Raw genomic sequence first — 26,608 nt, forward strand, 5'->3', positions numbered from 1 at the left:
ATTACTAATGTGACCACTGTTAACTTCACCCTCCACATCTTCTCAAGCTCATCTCTGAGCCCTTGGCTCTTCTCTGACTTGACTCAACAAATACTTTAAACATACAGTGGGGCAAAAAAGTATTTAGTCAGCCACCGATTGTGCAAGTTCCCCCACTTAAAATGATGACAGAGGTCAGTAATTTGCACCAGAGGTACACTTCAACTGTGAGAGACAGAATGTGAAAAAAAAATCCATGAATTCACATGGTAGGATTTGTAAAGAATTTATTCGTAAATCAGGGTGGAAAATAAGTATTTGGTCACCTCAAACAAGGAAAATCTCTGGCTCTCACAGACCTGTAACGTCTCCTGTAAGAAGCTTTTCTGTCCCCCACTCGTTACCTGTATGAATGGCACCTGTTTGAACTCATCATCTGTATAAAAGACACCTGTCCACAGCCTCAAACAGTCAGACTCCAAACTCCGCCATGGCCAAGACCAAAGAGCTTTCGAAGGACACCAGGAAAAGTATTGTAGACCTGCACCAGACTGGGAAGAGTGAATCTACAATAGGCAAGCAGCTTGGTGTGAAAAAATCAACTGGGAGCAATCATCAGAAAATGGAAGACATACAAGACCACCGATAATCTCCCTCGATCTGGGGCTCCACGCAAGATCTCATCCCGTGGGGTCAAAATGATCATGAGAACGGTGAGCAAAGATCCCAGAACCACACGGGGGGACCTGGTGAATGACCTGCAGAGAGCTGGGACCAAAGTAACAAAGGTCACCATCAGTAACACACTACAACGGCAGGGAATCAAATCCCGCAGTGCCAGACGTGTTCCGCTGCTGAAGCCAGTGCATGTCCAGGCCCGTCTGAAGTTTGCCAGAGAGCACATGGATGATACAGCAGAGGATTGGGAGAATGTCATGTGGTCAGATGAAACCAAAGTAGAACTTGTTGGTATAAACTCAACTCGTCGTGTTTGGAGGAAGAAGAATACTGAGTTGCATCCCAAGAACACCATACCTACTGTGAAGCATGGGGGTGGAAACATCATGCTATGGGGCTGTTTTTCTGCCAAGGGGACAGGACGACTGATCCGTGTTAAGGACAGAATGAATGGGGCCATGTATCGTGGGATTTTGAGCCAAAACCTCCTTCCATCAGTGAGAACTTTGAAGATGAAACGAGGCTGGGTCTTCCAACATGACAATTATCCAAAACACACCGCCCGGGAAACAAAGGAGTGGCTCCGTAAGAAGCATTTGAAAGTCCTGGAGTGGCCTAGCCAGTCTCCAGACCTCAACCCCATAGAAAATCTGTGGCGGGAGTTGAAAGTCCGTGTTGCTCGGCGACAGCCCCAAAACATCACTGCTCTCGAGAAGATCTGCATGGAGGAATGGGCCAAAATACCAGCTACTGTGTGTGCAAACCTGGTAAAGACCTATAGTAAACCTTTGACCTCTGTTATTGCCAACAAAGGTTATGTTACAAAGTATTGAGTTGTATTTTTGTTATTGACCAAATACTTATTTTCCACCCTGATTTACGAATAAATTCTTTACAAATCCTACCATGTGGATTCATGGATTTTTTTTTCACATTCTGTCTCTCACAGTTGAAGTGTACCTCTGGTGCAAATTACTGACCTCTGTCATCATTTTAAGTGGGAGGTGGGGGAACTTGCACAATCGGTGGCTGACTAAATACTTTTTTGCCCCACTGTATAGCATGGGTCCAGAGAGGGACACATTGAGCACTTGTGGACATTGGTAAATGGCCTGCATTTGTATAGCGCTTTACTAGTCCCTAAGGACCCCAAAGCGCTTTACACAACCAGTCATCCACCCATTCACACACTGGTGATGGCACTGACAGAGGCGAGGCTGCCGGACACTGGCGCCACCGGCCCTCTGACCACCACCAGTAGGCAACGGGTGAAGTGTCTTGCCCAAGGACACAACGACTGAGACTGTCTGAGCCGGGGCTCGAACCGGCAACCTTCCGATTACAAGGCGAACTACTTTAAAATATAAAGCCTTTGAAACCAGATGATTCTTTTTAATGCACCCTGTATTATTATCCTTAGTAATCCCCTGACTTGGGGCTTCAGGCAATAAACGTGCCAACAATAAAGAATTTTTTGGGGAATCTTGTCCAGTAAGTCTCTAGGCTATATTTAGGTCCATTAATTATTTTTGCCTCTCTATTATTGCACAGTGGAAAACTATCAGTGTTTGGCCTCGCCAAAGCCCAAACCCCAAAGAAGAGCTTTGTAACATCCTTCAAAAAGCCTGTGGAACTATTCCTAAAGACTAAATAAATAAAGAAATAAATAACAAGAGAGTTCAGGCTGTTCTTGCTGTATTGAAGTACAAAGGTAGTCATACCAAATTTAGATTTTATCGTAAAACCGGACTTATCGTGCTTGTTGTTTTCAACATGTAGACATCCATTCGGGACTACAGAAAGTTATAGAACCTACAGTGCTATTTATTTTATTACAATAATTTTAGATTTTAAAACCACCTAGAGAATCCCACCAAGTATAAATCAAGCTTTCATCACACTGCTTGTGAAACTAAACCCACCCAGCAATCTAATTATTGAGTTCTTAGCTTTTGCATCTGAACTATATAAAATCATACCATTTGTTATTCATCCTTATCAGAGAGGTTTAATTAAAGGTAAATAAATCTAAGACAACAACAGGGGGGAAAAAAGCCACGCACTTCCTCCAGGGCCAAAAAAACATGAACATGGAAAAGAATTAACTTTGTTCTTTTCAACCTCAAATTTCCTTACTTATTCCATCTAGTGTATCATGTTTTGAGCACATGTACTCTTCATTGTACAATGAAATACAGAGCGGTGCCATCTTATGTCACCTGTCAAAAGCCACATGACCACGACACACAGTAATAATATGCAATCAGAACCATGTTTTATGAAAGACGGTCGATAAATAAATCATCTACAAGTAATATATATTGGCTTGGTATAAGCCAGAAAAATCAGTGCCTCCACAAACCAAGCAACAAACAGAAGGGTATGCAGAATGTTGCAGGGAGTATCTAACAGGAAAATATTTGATACAGTTGGTTACACAGATATCAAACCTACTCACTCAAAGAACACAATAAGTAATGCACTCAACCGCTAGGGCCTGTATGCACACTCACCACGCAAGACTCCATTGCTGTAGAAAAAGAATGTTGAAGCGCATTTAGAATTTTCTTGAACAACATTTAGACAAGCTTGTGAAATACTGAGAGAACATAGTGTGATCAGATGAGACCAAAAGTCTCTCTGAGCTCTTCTGTCAGCCCTTGGTATTTCTCGAGCTATTTGTTTTCCTTTCCTCTAATGTCGCTATCTGTCGCTACAGCCGTCTTCTTCTGCTTGTCCACCACTACCATGTCCTGATGGTTAGCCGTCACCAGTTTGTCTGTCTGTATCTCTTAAGTCACACATGATCTTAGCTTGGTCATGCTCAGCCGCGCTAGGGGGAATGTCCCAGTTTGACTTGTGGACTACCAGGCCATACACAGATATTCCTGTATACTATACTGTACACAGATGTTCCTTTTTTATGGGCCAGGACTCGCGATGGAAGACGCCAGAAAGGAAGCAGTCAGATTAACCTCCAGCTGAAACTCTGCATCATTTATCCACGATATCCAGTAAATCCACGGTAGGGCTAGCCTTCTTTTGGGCCACTCCACTGAAATAAAATGCTGAATCGCCAGAAGTATGACCCAGACTGACTCTGGTGCAGTAAGTCAGACCAGCTGTTTAAACCTAGTTGGTCTCAGTGGCAGCTTATTTGGGTGTGAAATACAGTAAACGAATGAAAGCTTCAGGATACTTTGATTGAATGTGCTGGGCTCATTTCCTTGTTTTGCTTCATGGGGATTGGAGAACCTGAGGTAGAGTTTTGATTGTGCAACTTTTTTTAGTAACAAAGAATGAACTGAAGATCTAATATGGAATCCACTCTGGTTTTTTGTCTTCACTTTTGTGAGTGAACTCAAGCAACTCCTTATTACTGATGTTATGGACTCCTTGTGGAATGAATTTACTGGTTAATGGCATTTTGTATTGTTTTTGTGGGTGAGTGTTGAACATATTTCTTGGTGTATAGGAAATTGCATTGGGTTTGTTTTCATTCACTGTTTAGGGTGTTGTGTCTTAAATGTACAAACATCCTTTGTGTGGTTAGCATTTTAAACTGAATCCATTTTTTTTTCTGGCTGGTACCTCAGAAAAAACTTACTCGTGAGTCTCCTTGGCTAAGCAAACTTACACTATATACAGACCTATTGGTATATGTTCTCAAGTCAAGATGTACTGGATTATAGTGCAGTGGAGGTCTGTGACTTTCATTATTTATTAAGATGATTTCTAAGTCAGTACACATAAGGGCATCATCTAAGTGTGTCTTGGTGTTTGGTTGGAACCAGATTGAAAGTTTAGTGAGTTGAAAGCTTTCTCTGCTGTGTCTTTTGTCTTTCTAATGGTTTAATGTAGTGCATGCATACTTTATTCAGAAAGTATTCAAAGCACTTGTTGCACATTCATGTCATGTTAAAAACTTTCTCCAAAATGGAATAAAGTCATTTTTCACCTCCCAATTTTACGCACAGTACTCCATGATAACAACGTGAAAAATGTTTGCTTGAAATTCTTGCACAAGTATTAAAAATAAAAAACAAAAATCTAACTTGTGCATAACTAATCACAGCCCTTGCCATGACATTCAAAATTGATCTCAGGTGCATCTTATTTCATCCTGTGGAGTCGACACACTACCATTTAGTGGCATAGGACCATGGCCTCAAATTTGGAGGTGCTAGATATCATTCCTACTGTTACAAACTTTGCTGTGAACCGCTCCAGTCCAAACTGGAGCACATGAAACCAACAGAACTACATCATCTGCAAAAAGCAAAGATTAAATTCTGAGGCCTTTTATCACCTGGCTATGGCTATCCCTCATATTCCCAAAACACCCCCCATAGGATACCCCGAAGGTTGCAGTTGAATGCTTTCTCCAACTCCACAAAACACATGTAGACTGGTTGCGTTCAATCTTCCACACCCCCTTGAATATCCTTGTGAGGATAAAGAGCTGATCTAGCGTTCCACCACCAGGACAGAAACCTCATTGTCCCTCCTGAATCCCAGGTTCAATAAATGGATGAACTCTCGTTTCCAGTACCCTGCCATAGGTCTGCCCAAAAGCTGAGGAGTGTTATCCCTCTATATTTGGAACACACACCCCCATCCCCATCTTAAAGATCGGACTGAATGCCTATCCAGGGGTGCAGCTGCAGAGGTGTGTCAGCCAAGACAACCGTGGCTTCGAGAAACTTGGGGTGAATCTCATCCACTCTAGAGGTCCTGCCACCAGAGAATTGTTCAACTACCTCAATAACCTTACCCCCAAGTCAATTTTGTCCGCCTCGTTCTTAACTCTGCTTCCTCTATGGAAGATGTGTCAGTGGGGTTGTGGAGGTCCTTGAACTATACTTTAGCCAAAATTCAGATTGGCAGGACCTCCGTCTTTGACTCTTCAGGGTCTGCTCTTGATGTTTCCTCCTGAGACTTGGGCCCGGCCACCAGGTCTCTCCTTCAAGCGCCCTCCTAAGACGTGGGTTCAGGGTGGGGGGCTGGTAACCTTATCCTGGGCAGGGTAAACTAGTCTGGATTTATCCGAGTCTTGATTTATTTCAAGACGTGGAGCATTTACAAATTATGGGATATGTGTCATGTATCACACATTTGCTGAATATAGTTGATAACTCATGAAATTTTTATAGTTCTTTTTTAATATGATTATTATATCAAATTGAGTTTTACTGGCATAGGGTCCATTCCTATAATATTATAGGGTTATGCTGTAGTATGAATAATGAATATTCAGTTATTTGGTCAGCAGAGAGTACCTCTGATTTCCAGATTAATGTTTTAAGCTCTCTTTTCTTTATGCCTTGTTGTTTGTAACTGCTGAACAGCAGAATTCACTCCTTGTCTTTTCAGGCTTCAAGAGCTGACCGTCTGCTCAGAGGATAACGTTGATGTTCATGACATAGAGCTCATGCAGTACATCAATGTGGACTGCTCTAAGCTGAAGAGGCTGTTACAAGGTTCGTTTCTAATGCACTTACAGGTTTACATTTGGGGCTATACTATTTGTAAACAGACTACGGAATTATTAGAAGAATAAAATTAGTTTTTTATTGAGAAATTATGAAATAGAGATGTTAAAGAAAAAATTCTGTTTGGCTTTCTTCTCTTAGAAACTGTAATGAAGTTCAGAGCTCTAAAGAAGCCTGCCCAGCTTGCAGTCATCAGCAGTTTAGAGAAGGTAATTTTTTCTCTTTGTAAAAGTGCAAAATAATTTTAAGCATGATATCAGTGAATAATGCAAATGTGACACGTCTTTTTCTTTTTTTCAGGCATTTTGGAACTGGGTGGAGTGTTACCCAGATGAGTTCACCATGCTGTACCAGCGACCACAGTCAGATATGGCAGGTATGAAAAGAGTTAAATATAATATTAATATATAAGATGATGGAGAAGAAATAATTACCCCCATATCTGGGAAGTTATTTTGTTAGAACGGTTGATATGATTGTGTATTATTACAACTGTTTTTAGTAATAGTAATAATGAAACACACACACAGACAATATCAAACAGCTATCTTGTAGCAGCTGAGCTGATTTAGTCTGTTAGAGAAAAAGCTTCCATGCCTGCTTAGTAAGTGGTACAGAGCGTGTGCAGTGGTACTGTATGCATTGGCAGTGTTTGAATATACTGATGGCACATTTGATGTACTGTAGAAATGGTCTATTCTCTCCAGCGATATATGTTTAAAATAATCAGTAAGAACAATAAAAGTTTTTGAATGGCATTCTACAAGTGACATCACTACTACTGCTGGTTCAGCTGATGGTTGAATGGAAACAGTAACAACAGTAAAAGATGACAGGTCCCTTTGTAAGTAGTAGAAGTAGTTGAAGAGTAGTTCAATAGCCATCAAAAGATTCTTTTAATTTTCTAGATGTTTTTCTAATGTTCTACATCAGCGGTCCCCAACCCCCGGGCCTCGGACCGGTCCCGGTCCGTGAGTCGTTTGGTACCGGGCCGCGAGAGTTGAGGCTCAGGTGTGAAATGTATAGTTTTCAGGGTTTTTATCGGTTTTCAGCGTTATTTTGTTATCGTTTTTATCGTTAACTCGGTTTTCCTGGGTCTTTTCACGTGTGTTATGAATAAATTTTCTTTTTTTCGGTACCGGTACTAGTTTTATTTTGTTGTAATTAATCATCGACACCTTAAAGGCCGGTCCATGAAAATATTGTCGGGCATAAACTGGTCCGTGGCGCAAAAAAGGTTGGAGACCGCTGCTCTAGAATATATAAGTAATGAAAAATATTGTCAGCTGTACATGTTTTATTTCAAATTTAACATACATGATAGTGGCTTAAAAAAAATTGACTGGCAATGTTCCTGGCATTAAATGTGTGTATTTATGTCTTTGTACAGAAGCTGCAGAGAAGTTGTTTGACCTGGTGGACAGTTTTGCAGAGAGTACCAAGAGGAAGGCAGCAGTGTGGCCACTGCAGATAATCCTCCTCATACTCTGTCCAGAGATTACACACACAATCTCCAAAGACACAGTGGAAGAAAGCAAGGCTAACAAGGTGTGACAGAAGAACACACAGAGATAAAACAGAGTTTGATTCCAGTCACATTTTAATTACACACACACTTTTCTGTCATTTTGTATCTGCAGAAACTTTTTCTGGACAGTTTACGGAAAGCTTTAGCAGGGCAAGGTGGAAGCAAACAGCTGATGGAGAGTGCTGCCATTGCCTGTGTCAAACTTTGTAAAGCCTCTACTTACATCAACTGGGAAGATCATTCCACCATTTTCCTCCTGGTCCAGTCCATTGTCATGGATCTCAAGGTCTGAACACTTTCTGAAAAGCATTCATCCTGTTTGTTCAATCTTAGGTTGTGTTAATACTGTTTATTATTACATAGCGAATAGTAATGAATCTTTACACATCAAAGATGAACGCACACATCGTGCCTACATACTGGACATAAGTTATCACTCAAATATGTTTCTAAATGGGTGTACATATTTTGGGAAAAATAGTTTGAGCATCGAAACCAAACTGATTTTCTGAGATTTATTGAAAGAAAGTTCAAAACTTTGCAAAAGGATCAATATACAGAATTTGTACCAGCATTGACCAAAAGGCAAAATTATAGCAGCTTCTTTATAGCCATTGTCTGGATACAGTCTTTGTCTATTCAGTGGTTGGGAGGGAAATTCTCACCATCATGTAGGCACCAGCTAGATAATGAAGTGTGTCATGCCCTTGAGCAAAGTTTACAGTCAGTTGTTTTCCTGTCTTCATTCACTCCTTCTTTGTACAATAAAGTTATAATTACATATCAATAGTACATAGTGGTTTGATGAGGTAAAGTACATATTTTCCATCACATTTCAGTCTATTTGGTTATTTTTAATCAGACATTCTCAGCGAAAAATATCAGTAATAATACAAAGGAAAACCCTCCAAAAATATCAGATTCGCGCGTAGAGTTTAAGCGATTATGTTTTGCCAAGTCATGAGACTAGTCGCATCTATTTGCTCTCATACAGCTTTGAGTCGATGTCTAGAAGAATTAGTTAATCTTTCCTGTTTCTAATAAATGTAATTTATCCACTCTGTATTTTTGTTGTGAGACTTTAACACTTCTAGCATCCAAATAACATAAATATGTAAAATGACTTCACCTATCAAAATCTTAAATGGACAAAACCTTGATCTTAGAAAAAATGTGCAGAGCACCAGATTACTTCAAGTTTTAGTTCTTGCGGTTGCCCTTCAAAGTATTTAACAAAGTTGATCCTCTTCCTAATATTTAACTTGTTTTAAACGTGTCACTTGTCTGAGCATCCATGTAAAAGTTCAAACTACTTGCTGCTCAGGTTACTGGCGTATGCACAGTCTTATCTGTCTGATTTTAGAGTGTGATGAATCTTCAGATTTCTTTGCTGCTCAGTGGACAGCAGGCACAGCGCCTCGTCTCCTCGCCTCATGTCGAGCGTACTGAGTTCTCACTGTAACTCCCTCCAAGCTGAATAACGGACACATGGCATTCTTGATTTCTTCTGGCATTTAGTGGACACAGGTGCCACCAATGATGCGTTGAGAACTGTACAAAACAACATAAAATAATCAATTTTCATAGAGAATAAACAATAAAGCATGTTATTCAACATGAAAAAGACATTCACAATTTGACCTTTTACAGTTCTTAATTTAACCTTTACAAAATGTCAACACATTCTGTATTGCACATGACTAACATAAACTCGACAGATCTGTCACAAATAAACATCTTGTTTTCATACCAACACATAGAATACAAATTGCATACCCCGACTGCTGCTGACGGCAGCCACAAAAAAAGGCTTATGTAGGCATAGATGTACTACCTGCAGTTTTTATACCAGTTCATCAGAAGCAGGAATAACAGCAGTTTGTTTGAGTCTCCACTCACATGCATACAGCGGTGGATCTGAGTCACATTTAACCATCTGCAACATTCTGTTCACTGGTGTTTTATTTTATGTTCCCCTGACATGATGACACTCGGTTAGTTTACATGTCAAATCTTAACCCTGCAAGTTGACAGGACAGCATGATAACAGAAATGCATGTTTGAAAGATCCAAATAAAAGATCAGTGCCTTCATATTGCAAGCATTTTACACTTGTATTAACCACCAAGTTTATTGACGGATCACTGATTGGTGGCACTGAAACGGATGAACTCGGTATTTGTTAGTAAGCGTGTTTCACACTGATGAACTATATGACTATGATTACGAGTGTAAGCTGGTCTTCATTGGCTGTCTGTGTGTGTGTTAGTAGGCAGGTTAATGCATTGTGTGTGTGTCTTATTTTCATCTCTGTTGCGATGCTGAGGACAGTTCCCCTTCTCAGCCTTTGCTCCAAGTCAGTTGGCTTTTACTGTTTTTCAGGACAATCCTTAAACAATCATTATGCAGATCGGACTTTAAAGAACATCCAAAGGCTTTGAAAGATATTACTTCATTCATTATTATTACATATGTTATACATATTATACGTTTTGTATATAACAGTATTTGTAACTGCTGTAACTGGTCCCTTTATTATATTTATCTATAAGGACGTTGTGATGAAGTTTGTCTTTGTAGAAATGTGCTTGTGAATGACATCAAGTGACTGTTTCATCAGGCTCTGCTGTTCAACCCAGCCAAACCCTTCTGGAGGGGAACGGGCAGTCAGAATGCTGATGTGGAGCTCATGATGGATTGCTTTGTGTCCTGTTTCCGCATTAACCCTCACAACAACCAGCACTTTAAGGTAGACAGGAAAAAAGTGATATTCATTTTCTTGTATGCCATGTTAACCTTTGTTTGAAGGTGCATGACATGAGAAGTTTCCTGTAAATCTCGGGGTGCTTCCTCTTTGTCTTATAGGTCTGCCTGGCCTCGTCATCCCCTTCCACCTTTCACTTTGTCCTGGTCAACTCGTTACATAGAATAATCAACAATGTAAGTTTGCATAGGCTCATACATCAGTGGTCCTGCAACAGTTTGAAGTGTTCTGTGACTTACTTGTCATCTCTTGTCCTGTGTTTTATTTCAGTCCCACCTGGACTGGTGGCCTAAGATTGATGCAGTATACTGCCACTCTGGAGAGCTTCGCTTCATGTTCTCAGACACCCTCAACCGTGTAACCCAAGGCACTGGCACACATGCCCCCCTACGCATGACTCCGGTGAGAAGGCATAAGGATATTGTAAACTGTTTTACTTATTTAAACAAACTTGTCTGAAGGTCAGAGAAAGCATGCCTCAACTAAACATGGCAAAAGACAAACTGTACTATTACAATAAAGAGTCAACTCTGCAATATAATTATACATGTATATAATTACACTTGGCTACTAGTTACTGCTATATTGTCTTTTCTCTCTCTCTGCCTCTCTCTCTGCTACCTGCTACAGAGTCTAACATTTATTGGAAAGAAAACCACCAGCCTTAAGTTCAAAGAGAAAGCCACAGATTTGGACACTCGAAGTTACAAGTGCCTCCTCCTTGCTCTGGTTAAACTCATCCATGCCGACCCCAAACTCATGTTGCATGTGAGTCCCTCTACATTTATGTTGGACTGTCTTATCAGCTAGAAACAACTGATATTTTTCTTTGTTTAAACTGGTACAAAAATATCTTTCGACTTCAATATTTTGCAAGTATGCTCATATTTTTGTTTGTGTCGTTGTGTATCAGAATCCAGTGAAACAAGCTCCAGAGATGCAGAGCAGCACAGCAGAGCTCATCACTGGCCTTGTGCAGCTGGTGCCGCTAACCAACAGTACCCAGCTCTCACAAGAAGCCATGGAGGTCAGAGTCCAATGCTCAATGCTCGGTGCACTTCCTACAGATATTTAAAATGAAAAGCAGGAATAAAAGGGAAAAAACTCCTTTCAGTTTTACACATGTGAATGTTCACATGACTAATAACATCCAGCTATTAGCCAGTCAGTAGGCTGAGCAGGACTTTGCTATCCCTAATACCATTCGGCTCTCTCTCTCTAAAGTCTGTTGTCTTGCTGTTAGACAGACACCAACTTCATAGTTGTTGACTGTAGTTGGCCGTGGTGCTCTTGTTCTGCGGGGATTTGCTGAGCTGCAGAACAAGGACTCCAACTACAACTCCATTCAAAGATTGTAGAGGTGGAATCCATCTGTGGGAGCAAGAATTCACTAGAGACAACTGATTATTGCTGTTGTCTCCTATTTCAATTTAAGAAAGTGTTTTATATGTTCTGTGGAAAACACAAACAAATAAAACAGGAAAAAACAATGAAAGAGCTAGTTGAACTTATATGATCACACAGCTCAAGCTATTTATTCAGCTTAAGGCTAAAGAACAATTTCAAAAATACTTTTTTCTGAAAGTTCTGACCCAAAGTGATGATATCTCTTGAGGTTTGTCTCAAATTTTACACAGTCTCACGGTCTCTGGAATTGTGGTAAATTTCTTATGCAAGTTATTATAATAGAGATAGGAACTGATCTTTTTATTTTTGATTGTTAATCTTTACCTCTTCCTGGTTCTTTCTCTTAAGTCTAAAATCTCCTTCCTCTTGCTCTTTTGATTTCCAGGCTTTGTTAGTTCTGCACCAACCAGAGAACATAGAGCTGTGGAATCCTGATGCCCCCATAGAGACATTTTGGGACATTAGGTACAACAGTCTTATCTTTCATGAAGAAGCTAGAGATCTTAAATTTGATCATTCCCATCAAGACTCAGCAATGTCCCAAAGGGTTGTGACTCATTTTCTTGCCTTTTAGTGAATTTGTTTTTATTTCATAACACAAACAATATTACATCCATCCGCTGAATATGTTTTAGAAGATATTTTGACATTGAAGCCAGGAACTTCTTGGACATTATTATGTCTAGTCTATGCTGGGGCATAGAGTATAAAACAAAGTAGAGTCCCAATAAAAAGTTTGAGACCACTTGAAAAATTGCAAAAAAAAATCATATTTTGCATGGTTGAATGATAAAAAGGTTCCAAGTCGAACTTGAACATGCAACAAGAGGAAATGGGAGTGAGACAAAACATTTTTTTGAGCGTGCAAAGCTTAAACTGAAACAGCTGATCAAAGGTTTTGCAAAAATGTGGATTCATTGTCATCTTCTGTCCAGTAGTCACACTGTCATGAGGTTCTGATGGCAAAGGCAAAGAAGCTTTCCCTTTTTGAACGTGGTCGGGTTGTTGAACTGCATAAGCAGGGTCTCTCGCAACACACCATCGCTGCTGAGGTGGGACGCAGCAAAACAGTAATTTAGGATTTCTTAAATGAATCCTGATGGTTATGGAACAAAAAAGTCAAGTGGAAGACCCCCAAAAATTTCACCAGCACTGAGCGAGAGGGTCTGTCAAGACACTGGATGATCCTCAACCCAAATTAAGGCTGTTACTGGTGCTGAAGGCAGCCCCACAATCAGCAGATGGCATCTAAGACTGAAGGGCTTCAAAAACAAAAAACGTCTCCTTAAACGCCACAGAACTGACCTGTTGGACTTTGCAAGAGAGCACCAAACATGGGACATTGGAAGGTGGAAGAAAGTTTTATTCTCTGATGTGAAAATTTTTTTACTTCGATGGTCCTGATTGTTTCCAATGTTACTGGCATGACAAGCAGATCCCACCTGAGCTGCTTTCTACCCACCACAGTGGAGGGGGCAGCACAAGAGGTACAGGGTCGTCAAACGGCCGCTGGCTATGTCCAGATGTTGCAGAGAACATCCCTCATGACTGAGGGCCCAGGTCTGTGTGGTAACAACTACAGTACACAATGCCCACAGGACAAGGGACTTCTTCCAGGACAATACCATCACTCTTTTGGACCATCCTGCATGTTCCCCCAATCTACAATGCAACTGAGAACCTTTGGGGATAGCTGGCAAGGGAAGTTTACAAAAATGGACAACAGTTCCAGACAGTAGATTCCCTTCGTGCACCCGTCTTCACCACTTGGAGAAATGTTCCCACCTACCTCATGTAAATGTTTGCATCAAGGATTCCTGCAACAAAATTTGCAGTGATCAACAATAACGGTGGAGCTATTCATTACCGAGTTCATGTTTGGAATTTTGATTTCTGATTTGGGGGGTCTACAGGGTTTTTTAGAGGTGTGGTCCTAAACCTTTCATCAGCTTGTAAAACGGCCTGTTTCAGTTGAAGTCTTGTTTGCAATAAATTGCATGCTCCAAAAAATGCTTTGTCTCACTCCCATTTCTTCTTGTTGGATTTTGAAGCTCTACTTGGAATCTTGTTCAGATCCAACCATGCAACAAATGATTTTTTTGCTATTTTTCAAGTGGTCTAAAACTTTTGATTGGGACTCTATAGCCCCTTTTAATCTTTTTAGAACTGGTGAATTAAGTCAGGACAGCTTAAATGAAAATATTACAGGTAATGAGATATGATGATGATCCGTCACAGTATGACCCTAAATGCATTGAGTTGCTTTCATGTGATTGGATGATTAGATATTTGTGCTAATAAGCAGTTCAGCAGGTATAACTAATAAATTGAGTGTACACAAGTAGGTTGGACTCAGTATGTTCGTTGGAACTTTTCCTCAAAAATGACCATTTAGTACTTATTTATATATGAAGTCGACAGTTTCAGATACTGTTAATGATATTAATGGAAAATAATGGAAAGATGTGCATTTCTGAAAGGTGCTTTTATGTTGTTATAGTGTAAAAAAAGCAGCACATACTCAGTTGATGTTATAAACATTGAAATTTACAGGACCGCTTGTTTATGTTCTTCTTTTCAGTTCACAGGTGCTCTTCCTAATTTGCCGCAAACTTATCGGTCAGCTAATTGTTAATGGGACAGAGGTTCTGAAATGGCTGAGGGAGATTCTCATCTGCAGGAACAAGTTTTTGCTCAAAAACAAGGTGCAGCCCCATTTATTTACGCACATTACTCTGGTGTATGCCCCAGTGATCAGTCTAGTCCTTGCGAGATGTGTTTCATTGGCTTAGAACCAGGAAGGGTGATGATGTGATGTCCCACAAGGTGGGTATAATCAGGATGTTACTTGCTATTTTCAGGAGTGTGCCACCATGGGTGGTGGCATCCCCATCTGTCGGCAGGCACAGACAAAGCTAGAGGTGTGCCTCTACATGTTCTTGTGGAGCCCAGACACCGAAGCTGTTCTGGTGGCCATGTCTTGTTTTCGCCACCTGTGTGAGGAAGCTGATATCCGCAGTGCTGCTGACGAGGTGCCCGTTCAGACAATCCTGCCCAACTATATGACTTTCAGTGAACTGGCATCTGTCAGCAACATGATGGGAACGGGTAAGTATGTTGCCTGTACCTTAGCTAGAAGTAATCCTCCAGTTTGGCTTCATGCCATCTAATGAATCTTTTCACATGAATAAATTGTAAATGATTTTGCTTTGATGCACAAAACAAACAAAAAAATAAACGGAAAACACGTTTTGATGCATGCTCAATCAAGCAAAATACAAAGTGTGTCCTCAGCAGCCAGTGTGTGTCAGACAATTCACTCAAGCCGAGAAAAGCATCCAAATAGGATTCACATAAATATTAAACCAAAAAGTTTCATATTTAGAATCATCATTTGATTTTGAGTTCAGTTCTTATGTAATTTGGCATACCTTTTTAGACCTACCACTTCATCTATCCTCCACTTGTTCAGTTTCTTTACATTTTTGTAAGAACAATCTGCACACATTCTAATTTTTAATCTCTGTGAGAATCACCTTTGTGATGTGAAAATTCAGTTTTTGTAGTTAGCAAACTGTGTTATCTTTGCTATTTTTAAATAAAGAACAAATTTTATGACAGGCTGCAAGTAGTAAAGTGCCTAAAGATAATAGAAAAATGTTTTTGGCTAAGTTGTCTGCTGAGTTATGTGGCTTTTTTTCATCCTTGGTTGTTCTATGCGTCAGTGTTATATGGCTTAACAAACAAAAAGAAAACAAACAACAAAAGAAAAACATTCCAGTGAAAACACTCAGATATAAGTGGACTGAAATCAGCAAAAAAAGCAGTCAGTGTCTAAAGAAAGTCATTGAAAGACCTTACAAAATCCTGGAGAACTATTGCTGAGGACCACTCAAAAGAACCCTCTTATTTCTTGGAAGTAAAATATCAAGAAATGAAATTGGTGCAAGACTCTTGCACAGTACTGTATCGCAATATGACATCATTTATCAAAAACTAAGCCAAAATGCAAAAGCAGGGTCTAAACAATAGGCACACACTGTGATTTAGTAGTTTTTTAGATCCTGCTTTACTAGGAATATCTAGATGTCATTGTTTTCTGTTTATATTGTCTGTAGATCCCAAAATAGAAGTCTTTAAATGAAGGCTTTGTTCTTAATTCCATAGGCCGCTCCACCTTGCAGAAGAGGGTGATGGCTTTGTTGAGGAGGATAGAGCATCCTACGCCAGGAAATATTGAAGTAACATTCAATTTACATTCATTTTCAGGGCTACTGATGTGCTTTTTGTTATTTTTGTAATCACCCTTCCCTGGTGACTTCTTGGTTGATTTATACAATAGCTTCAGATCTCAAATTTACAATTTGTTAATGTTGTAGGCTTGGGAGGACACATACGCTAAATGGGACCAGGCCACCAAACAGATTCTCAACTTTCCCAAAAACAAGGCAGATGATGGACAGGTAAGGTATAGGGAAATGTGAAGTTACCGTCTCTATGTATCACATCTTTGCTGGGAGTACCAGACTTAGTTTTACCTGAAAGCACAAAATACTAAGATAAAATATAAGAGCACTGCTAGTGAGGCAGTAGCAGAGGACACCAGTTTTTAGCAGGTATGGATTATTTACCAGCTCTGAATTCTACCTGATTGCAAGTCCACTATTGTGTTATATTCAGTCATCTTTAGAAGCTTATTTATTTTGGAAACTGAATTATAATCCTAAACATTACAATCATTAAAACAGTCTCAAAGAATTCTGATTAGTCAAACTAAGATTTGGTGACCTGTTTGTTGCTGTTGATGTGAATTTTTGTTTTGAGACAATGCAATATGAACAGAGATATTACTGAATGCAGACTTGTAACAAATAGCTTACCTGGTGTTGTGCCACTGGGCCTCAGTGTCTTTGTATCCCCCTGCAGCAGGAGTGGATCAACATGACAGGATTTCTGTGTGCTCTGGGCGGTGTGTGCCTCCAGCAGCGCAGCACCCCAGGCCCACCCACATACAGTCCACCTATGGGTTCCATGACCGAGCGTAAACACTCCATGATCTCTATGGGCCCTTGTGAGGTGTCCAACCTCATGACCTCCTCTTGCTCTTCGGCCTCGAGTGAGACACCTGTGAGCCGCTTCCTGGACCGGCTGCTGGCTCTGCTGGTTTGTGGCCACGACAGGGTGGGCCTCCATGTTCGCACCAATGTTAAGGATCTCCTTGGATTGGAGCTCAGTCCAGCTCTGTATCCCATGCTGTTCAACAAGCTCAAGAACAGCATTGGCAAGTTCTTTGACACTCAGGGTCCGGTGAGTTCGTATTAAAGAGAAATAAATGTTAAAAATTAGCCATTTTCTTAGGAAGTAAAAATGTGTCAAATAGTGGAGAAAAATTAGAAATGTGGTTGTGTAATAGGCCCTTGTTTTAATAGCAGTCGTTTTTTTAATTGAGCTTTAGAAAGCCTCCTGTATAACCTCATCCAATTTTCAAAAATCTTTATGCCATCCAGTGACACGAGGACGTAGCATAATTTGTTATTCAGGACCTTCTTTTTCAATTTTAGGACAGAAGCAGTAAAAGCCTATGAAATCACCTCAGTACACATAAACTGTATTGTTGGAAAATTGTGGATAAAGTTTTAAAAGTAAAAACAACTACAGATACAGCCACTTAAAACTGCCGCCTCATCAGTGACAGCACCACGTTGGAATCCTGACCGATTGCTGGCTAATGTTGAGCCTTGTTATTAAATATGTATATTAATATGTTTGCAGCCAAAAAATTACAGGTTGTGCACGAACAGGTCAGACAGAAAGTGATGCTTGCATTCTGTGATTATTGCTGACTTGTGTTTCTGAACATGACAGCGTAAAATTATTATTGTAGGGTCTTGTATGTTTTGTTATATAAACTACAAAATCGAAACTTAAACTAATTCAGATTGTGCAACAATATGTATGTGTGTGTTTCAGCCAGAAATATGTGGATGATTAATAAAACACTGCTGTAGGAGTGAACCACAAAGCTCTGGCACTGTGCGTAAAACCATTGGTAATTCTCACCATTTACACTTTCCAAATAAATTACGTCATAGCGGTAACGATCACAGTCCTGCCTGCTTACTCAAGGTGTCTGCCACTAATCTTAGTAAATCGCCTTTGTGATTTGCAATATAATACTCTGGTTCAAAAATTTTGCGCTGTGAAAGGGACACTCCAAGTCCAACGACTGATACATGTCCTGCAAAGTATCCAACCTGTAGTATTTATGCAGGTCTGGATCTTTGAGAAAGCTTGTGTGCAAGAATACTATTATTATTTAGTTATAGGTGGAAAATCTGCATGTGCTAACAGGTCGCAAAGAATCGCGTTATTAGCGTTCAACCTGGTCTTAATGAGCGACTATACAAATGTAAGAATTAGAAGAAATTTAAAGAATAAATCAAAGTATTTAGTTTCAACCTTACACGGAAAAGTGAAGAATGTACTCATATTTCAAACAGAGGTCTGAAGAAGTATCAGCCCAGCAAACAATAGGCTGGGATCTTTGAGGAAGCTTGTGTGCAAGAATATTATTTTTTGTATTCAATTTTCCTTTAAATTGTAACTATTTTATTAGATTAGCTTGAATTGGATGAATGAAAAACTGTTAACTGAAAATAGTTTGGGGGATTTGTAGTATGAAATGTCTGAATGCTGAAAATGAAGTTTTATCAATTTCTTTTAGATTTTAATCGGTGAAGAGGTTTACAGCAAAAGCTATCAAAAGAATGTAAAATTCCATTAAATTCAGTTTTATAGCATGAAATCAAAACACTTGCCTTAATGCGCTTTATATTATAACATAAAGGCCCTACAATAATACTGAGAAAATCATCTATGACTAACTATCCAAAGTGTGTGGGTTTTTTATTTTTTCTTTCCCCTAACAAAGCGACATCCCTTGGTGCCACTATGCAATTGAGTGAAAGGGACGTGTTTATAGCGGAAAGTATACGCCCCAAGGACGAAAGGGAGACTCTCAGCGACTGACTTTCAGCTGACAGTTGACTGTCGGCTCATCTCTGGCTGAAAGCAGCAGTTTTGAGTGGCTGTATCTGTAATTTGCAGAAAAATGTTCTTTATCAGTCTTAAATGGATTAATATTACTTTTTAATTATATATATTCATAATATTTAAAAGAATCATCATTACCTTGCTTGAGGAGAGTTTAACATGGTTAACTGTCAATAACGCTGGAGTTTTGGTTAAATGGCTGGTTTTGGCCCAAAAAATCCCCAAATTTTCTTCTGGCAAGGACTCAAAAACAAATCTGGATTAAATTGTCAGATTTTTCTTAAACAATTCTTTGTTTTGGTTCATCACACTGCAGCTTTGATAAAATTCAGTCCTTTATCAAAAGTCACCAAGTGTGTTTGTTGTTTTGTTTCTTTAACACTGTGTACAGTAACAATGTTACTGACATTTACGTTGTGGCTTTCCGTTTTTTCAGGTTCCCATCAACGACACTAACACACAGTTTGTGGAGCAGACCATAGCCATCATGAAGAACCTGTTAGATAACCACTCAGAGGGCAGCTCTGAACACCTGGGACAAGCCAGCATTGAGACCATGATGCTCAACCTAGTAAGGTAATCACAGCAAAATATGAAATTAAAACATTGTGCGGTGATGGAAATTACAAAGCATAAAACACCACAACAAACTAAATCTAAATTGATGTTCTTTTTGGCATTAAAAATGTGAAAATAAATGTCATAACATCTGGACATAGTTGTTCCTTTTAGCAGAATAACTTCTAGTAGAGTTTCTTCATCATTTAGCAGAATGGTCCAGCCTTCTCTCATGGATCATTCCATCTCACAGTGGCATGTAGAACATTTTCTGCTTAACCATCTCCACTTTGCATTAAAAGAGTATGGTCAAAAGTTTGAACATATTTAGTAGAGGTGGGAATCACCAGACACCCCACGATACGATATGATCACAATACTTAACTCGCGATGTGATATATTCTGATTTATCACATTTTTTCTACTGCAGATTCTGCCCATAAAGGTAAACTTTATCAATATTCATTTTATCTAATAACAAAGTCCTCAGGCTTCTTCAGTCTCCAGTAACTGAACAAGTCACTTGCATGAGTGATGAAACGTTTCTCTCACTGAAAACGCCATGTCCAGATGAACACAATCAACTTTTGGAGACTGTATGTTTAATTAAATTATAAATTCTTTAATATTTTGTGTACCTGTCCAGGACCTGCAGATGAGAATTAAATACTAGCAAAATCTAGGATAAGGCACCTTTTTACCTCATAAACTAAATGGGTGAATGTGGTTTACAGGTACAGCCACTCATGTTTGCTGCTAACAGCCATATGTCAACCGGTTGTCAGCTGATCGGAGTACCCCCCTCCTTCTCCTGGGACATATCTACTTTCCACTATAAACACACCCCTTTGACTTGAATTATTACCTGTAAAAGATTTTATGAGAAATCTTGTAGTCACCGAAACTATTCCCATATTGGGGGGTTGCTGCTTGCCTGTAGAAGGAAGGCTTTTATTTCACGATCATTAATAAGTGATGATTGTTTCAATGAAATACAGATAAAGCACGGCAGCTGAACAACAAGCATTAAAATGTAAAAAGCTTAACTCCCTTATTTTAATGTCATAAAATTCAGGAAAATTCAAAGAAGAAGATTGTTTGTATCACAGTGTTCTGTCAGTACTTTCTGTCAGTGATTTCTGCAGGACTACTATGTGCGTCTGTTAAAATCACAGTTGGACATAGAGAGGATATTTGGGCTGGGGTTTGGAATTCATTGGCCTTTGGTGGGAGGGGTCAGAGAGCTGTTTGAATAATCGCCTAATGTGTTACAAGTAGTGATTTATCAGAGATGTACAGAGCAGAAGGGTTTAAAACAAAAAACGCAGTTACACCAGCCAATTTACTGCATTTTAAAATTATGCAATCCATACATTATTAGTAAAACTACTATTTTGTGCCCCTCTCCTACAGAATCTTTTTACTGACCCTATTAATCACCCCAATTGTTTAGAACAAAGTGCCACAAATTTCTGGCAGAAAAACGCAGGCACATACACACATTTTGAGTGCTCTATGGCAGCTTGTTTAAATTGCATTAATTGCTGGGTGTTGCACAATCCAGCAAGTGCTTAATTCACATTTCAGTTTTGATTTTGACCATAGACAGCAAGCATCACTGTCTGTCTTCTGTCTTGCGTGTTTGGTATGCACAACCTCTTTTTTATTTGGTGCAAGCAAACATTTATGTTGGTATTTTATAGAAAGGCTTAAAGTAATGGTTCTGTTATAAGTATTTAAAAGGTAAATGAATGCACACTCCTCCCCCTGCTGGATATGCAAGACATTACAACTGGTTTTCCTAAATGCCACTTATGGGTGTTCCTACTCATGGTTGCATGGTCCATGTCACAGGCAAGATATATCATTACTGCTAAGAATCGGCTAAGCATCCATCATCGTCCTGTTAGGGACCAGGTGACCATTTTAAGTGGCTGTATATACTGTGAGGGGCGAGTAAGACTAGAAGGAAAAACTATATAAATCCAGTACATTTAACCCTTTTAGGGTTTTCCATCAGAGTATGTCGACTTTATCAATAGGCGCTGTTTTAAACAGGATCAAATGTTTGCTTATCCAAATGTGTTTAAAAAGTGAATAATGTCAGTGAGAGAGATTTTGTTTTTTCAAAGTGAATGGAATTATGATTTTATTTGTCTCTGAAGCTTTTGGAAACTGTAATGAAAATCACAGAATATGCTCTGAGCTACACAGAACTGTGCTCTATCCCTTAGGTATGTGCGTATTTTGGGTAATGTAGTCCATGCGATCCAGATCAAAACCAAGCTGTGCCAGCTGGTCGAGGTGATGATGGAGAGACGAGATGACCTGTCCTTCTGCCAGGAGATGAAGTTCAGGTCAGTAGAACCAGCTACCAGTTAGGACACTGTTTGCTTGCACATCACTGAGGAAAAACACATCTTCTACTTTTTATACCAGCTGCTTGCACTTACTGACTTAATGCATTTTAACTGAAGAACACATCCTATTCACTTAGATTTTCTTCTTCCACTTATTCGATTCAGAGTTGGATGGGGGGGGGGGGGGGGGGGGGGGGGTTGAAGCTTTTCCCAGCTGTCACAGGGCAAAAGGCAGGGTACACTCTGGACAGGTCCCCAGGTATCACTGAGAGACAGACGACCATTGACGCTTACTTTGACACGTTTGGCCAATTTAGACTCGCAAATTAACATAACCCTTTGAATATCTTCTGACTGTTTGGGGAAGCTAGACTACCCGAGAGAAGATGCAGACTTCACACAGAAAGGTCCCAGGTGGCCAATGGGTTTGAAACAAGCACCGTCCATCACCAAGCTGCGACGCAATAGTGCAGCCCGCTGCCCCTCCGCTTGTTATTTACATAGAAATGTATTGCCCCTTTGGACATAATGGAATTTTTCACTCATGGTGTTTTGTAGGAACAAGATGGTGGAATATCTGACAGACTGGGTAATGGGAACCTCCAACCAAGCTGCTGATGATGACATCAAGTGCCTGACAAGGTGCATCTCTGTTAAATATATGCTATAAAACCATTGTATTGTCAGGAAATGATGAACTCCCTTCTCATTGTTTTCATATTTGTCTGTGTGTCTGTTTGTGTGCATGCATGCATGTGTAATGTGCGATGCTAAGGGACCTGGACCAAGCCAGTATGGAGGCTGTAGTATCACTGTTAGCTGGTCTTCCTTTGCAGCCAGAGGAGGGAGATGGAGTAGAGCTGATGGAGGCCAAATCTCAGCTCTTCTTGAAGTAAGAACACATCAACATTTTACCTTTTCTGTGGCATAAAAGACAGTACTTGATCATTAATTCATCTCAACAGTAGCTCACAATCATCAGAAATTTTATGTTTGAATGCTGATGCTCTCACAGCCACAAGTACTATGTACAGCCTCGCTCTGCAATAAGTGCAATGCATCATGGCCAAAGACAGAGGAAGAGGAAATTGATTAGGGGCAATGTTTAAGGATGTGAGATGGTGTTTTAGAGATGAAGAGAGTGTCAGACAGGATCATGTATGTGAGACTGGACACTCAGGGGAAGGAGAAAAGGACTTGTATCAGTTGGCTAGCCAAAGAGATTGAGCGGGAAAGGACGTACACCCTGTTATGCTGGGCAGACACTGTGCGATTTTTGGCCCATTTTGAGCCGATTTTTGAGTCGTGCGACCGTTTTGGCGATTGGCCCGATTTTGGCCTTCATCGTGCATCGTGTAGTATACGTGGGGTAACGAGAAGCTATTAACACCTCACGACCAGCTCCCGATCATCAATCGCTTGGTCGTGAGGGTGTCACCGCAGTTTCTCACACTGCGCACGCGCAAACACAAATGTCAGGGAAAAAGACGGAGCAGTACGGCAGTGCAGCGTGTGATCTGGACACAAGCGATGGAGGCACAACTTGTAGAACTTTGGAAAGCTCATCCGAGCCTTTTTGATGTGGCCTCACAAAATTATCACGACCACAACAACCGTGAAAATAGTTGGATCTACACTGCTGCTCAATCACAGCTGCCTGATCATGTTTTTCATTAGCAATTTAGCAAAGTTGATGGTGGTGGTGTGTCTGTGTGAGTGAAAGCCAGAGGGAGAGCAAGCGACATTATTTCTGTTATAACCTTCGTTTTATGGACGCACAGTGTGAGCACTCAGGTCGCATCAGAGCATCAGGCCGTATAGTGTGAGACCCTGCATCGTTCGCAGGTCATCGCACAGTGTCTGCCCAGCATTAAGGTGATTAGAGATTGAGATGGAAACGTACTAACAAATGAAGAGAGTGCGCTGAGAAAGTGAGAGATATAATTTATGAATGGAAAAATGAGACCGATCAGTAGGGCTGGGCCATATCATAGCATTTTTTGGTAGAGCATGCAAGTGGGCCGTCGTTATTACTAAACCGATTTTATTTGGAACACGGCGCTCAAAAATCTGTCAAAAAATGTTTTAGTACAACTTTGCTAAGCTACGAAGCCGCACCGCTTCATGGATTGTCGGAGCGTTACGGCTACCGTAGTCAGGAGCCTCGCGGAGTGATACGTATTGTGCTTCAACAGAATATTACCGTATTGTGTGTGTATAACCTCTTTTTAAGTCTGAGCAAAGCTGCTTAGAGAGACTGGGATCAGAGGACAGGCGCAACGGCAGGCTAATGGAGAACTAGCTAACACTGCTGAGAGGACCAGTCACTGGCTATGGTTAAAAAGGGCTGACATCACTTGGGCAGCTAAGGCAGTCAGCTAACCACGATACACATGCCCACGATTGATCGACCCGTGATGGGCCTGCCTCAACAGGGGTCGTCAAAAGGGTAAAACTTAACATTAGAGGTTTTGCTGGTTGACTGATAAGGCTGTCTTAGGGCCTCCTGGGGATTATGCAGTTAACATCATTGTTACGTCCCCACGATGAAGGTCTAGGGGTGTGTGGGGGGACTGGTAACATATGGGTCCGGAACAGAATGAAAGGAGAACAGACAGAGGTGTCTAGTAAATAAAATAGTTTTTATTATAGATGAGCTTAACATAAAGAGCCGACAACGCCATTTTACCAATAACACTTGGAAAAAGAAAAAGGTCGCAACAACAAAGAACAGAACAACCAAACAAAAAACTCCACAGCATGAGGAGGCACTTCCAGGGGCCCACAAGCCCACACGACTCACATGTAGCAGCTACACTGCTTCCACAACTCCCCACTATAGGATCTCTCCCGACACCTTCGACACACAATGTGGGAACACCAGAGGAAAAACCACCCTCCTACATCCAGTTCATCCCCAGCTTATATGACCTCAGAGAGGTGATTGCTGACTGGGCCCAGGTGGTAAATGAGGCTAATGAGTAGGGCTGGGTATCGTCACTGATTTCTAGAATCGATTCAATTCCGATTCACAAGGTCCCGAATCGATTCGATCCACGATTCGATTTAATTCGATTCGATTCGATTTAAATCTGGGAAATTTTGACAGTCAGAAATAATTCAGATCAGTACATTTACATATTTTTGTATCAATAAAAAGGAAGCTGACACACGCAAGACTTTATCAAAGGTGTGAGCATCACAGCAGAGGCCTTTGTGTCAAAGTAGCTGAAGATAAAACACAGAAAAAGATGAAGGTGGTTTTCCTGGCCTGGGATTTATAAAAATATTCTGCAGTACATCAAAAACGAAAGAAAACCATTAATCAACACATGAACATTACCTCTGAAGTTACAGTGGTTTTAGTAGAGATTTAGCATTTTGCATTTTGCATAATTTTAAAAAGTTTAAATTTGTTCAGTATTGAAGAGCAGAAATGAGGTTTTCTTTTCGGAAGAATGTAAAAGGGAAAAAAAACAGCGGCCGACAGCGCTGTAAACAACGGTAGACTTGTGCGTAACAAGCAAGCGAATAATGAAGAAAACAGATTTTTAGACGGGAAACTGTTCTTGAAGTACAGAGAGAGAGAGAGAGAAAGCGAGCTGTGCATCGCCGTGGAAGCAAAACAGCAAAAGTCAGAGTGAATTCATGACGATGTTTATGTGAAGCGTAGTTTGGATCTTCTTTTGCTGCTGGTTCGGTCAATATTGTTTGGAGAGACATCAAACTAACAGCTTTAGAATCAGCGCATAAAGGGCGTGAACACAAAGCGCGGACCCGCCGACAGATCAGAATCAGCGAGCTGTCGGCTTTCAGCCCCGATCGTGAGAAAGACGACATCTCACTGATTCTGATCCGCGGGTCGCGCTGTGTGTTTAAGTCTACAGGGAGTGCAGAATTATTAGGCAAGTTGTATTTTTGAGGAATAATTTTATTATTGAACAACAACCATGTTCTCAATGAACCCAAAAAACTCATTAATATCAAAGCTGAATGTTTGTGGAAGTAGTTTTTAGTTTGTTTTTAGTTTTAGCTATTTTAGGGGGATATCTGTGTGTGCAGGTGACTATTACTGTGCATAATTATTAGGCAACTTAACAAAAAACAAATACAGTGGGGCAAAAAAGTATTTAGTCAGCCACCGATTGTGCAAGTTCCCCCACTTAAAATGATGACAGAGGTCAGTAATTTGCACCAGAGGTACACTTCAACTGTGAGAGACGGAATGTGAAAAAAAAAAATCCATGAATCCACATGGTAGGATTTGTAAAGAATTTATTCGTAAATTAGGGTGGAAAATAAGTATTTGGTCACCTCAAACAAGGAAAATCTCTGGCTCTCACAGACCTGTAACGTCTTCTGTAAGAAGCTTTTCTGTCCCCCACTCGTTACCTGTATGAATGGCACCTGTTTGAACTCATCATCTGTATAAAAGACACCTGTCCACAGCCTCAAACAGTCAGACTCTAAACTCCGCCATGGCCAAGACCAAAGAGCTTTCGAAGGACACCAGGAAAAGTATTGTAGACCTGCACCAGACTGGGAAGAATGAATCTACAATAGGCAAGCAGCTTGGTGTGAAAAAATCAACTGGGAGCAATCATCAGAAAATGGAAGACATACAAGACCACTGATAATCTCCCTCGATCTGGGGCTCCACGCAAGATCTCATCCCGTGGGGTCAAAATGATCATGAGAACGGTGAGCAAAGATCCCAGAACCACACGGGGGGACCTGGTGAATGACCTGCAGAGAGCTGGGACCAAAGTAACAAAGGTCACCATCAGTA

General features: G+C 40.4%; 1 protein-coding gene across 6 annotated transcripts in view; it reads left to right on the forward strand.

Moving 5' to 3' along the window:
* Positions 1 to 26,608, forward strand: part of nf1a (neurofibromin 1a) — a 135,153-nt gene that overhangs the window by 25,717 nt on the left and 82,828 nt on the right. For 2 of the 6 annotated variants that reach the window (XM_080888706.1, XM_080888702.1), the window contains exons 5-24: positions 6,031 to 6,137; positions 6,291 to 6,358; positions 6,450 to 6,525; positions 7,540 to 7,697; positions 7,790 to 7,963; positions 10,298 to 10,426; positions 10,543 to 10,617; positions 10,712 to 10,843; positions 11,072 to 11,209; positions 11,355 to 11,468; positions 12,234 to 12,313; positions 14,430 to 14,553; positions 14,710 to 14,956; positions 16,016 to 16,089; positions 16,228 to 16,311; positions 16,775 to 17,155; positions 19,338 to 19,477; positions 21,694 to 21,816; positions 22,378 to 22,461; positions 22,595 to 22,711. In XM_080888706.1, coding sequence (XP_080744832.1) covers positions 6,031 to 6,137; positions 6,291 to 6,358; positions 6,450 to 6,525; positions 7,540 to 7,697; positions 7,790 to 7,963; positions 10,298 to 10,426; positions 10,543 to 10,617; positions 10,712 to 10,843; positions 11,072 to 11,209; positions 11,355 to 11,468; positions 12,234 to 12,313; positions 14,430 to 14,553; positions 14,710 to 14,956; positions 16,016 to 16,089; positions 16,228 to 16,311; positions 16,775 to 17,155; positions 19,338 to 19,477; positions 21,694 to 21,816; positions 22,378 to 22,461; positions 22,595 to 22,711 — 2,625 coding nt within the window. Of the gene's footprint in view, positions 1 to 6,030; positions 6,138 to 6,290; positions 6,359 to 6,449; positions 6,526 to 7,539; positions 7,698 to 7,789; positions 7,964 to 10,297; positions 10,427 to 10,542; positions 10,618 to 10,711; positions 10,844 to 11,071; positions 11,210 to 11,354; positions 11,469 to 12,233; positions 12,314 to 14,429; positions 14,554 to 14,709; positions 14,957 to 16,015; positions 16,090 to 16,227; positions 16,312 to 16,753; positions 17,156 to 19,337; positions 19,478 to 21,693; positions 21,817 to 22,377; positions 22,462 to 22,594; positions 22,712 to 26,608 lie in introns of all 6 variants that reach the window. The other 4 variants (XM_080888701.1, XM_080888704.1, XM_080888703.1 and 1 more) reach the window with 2 other exon arrangements.

Source organism: Rhamphochromis sp. 'chilingali' (assembly GCF_963969265.1).
Source record: "Rhamphochromis sp. 'chilingali' genome assembly, chromosome: 8".
Lineage (NCBI taxonomy): Eukaryota > Metazoa > Chordata > Actinopteri > Cichliformes > Cichlidae > Rhamphochromis > Rhamphochromis sp. 'chilingali'.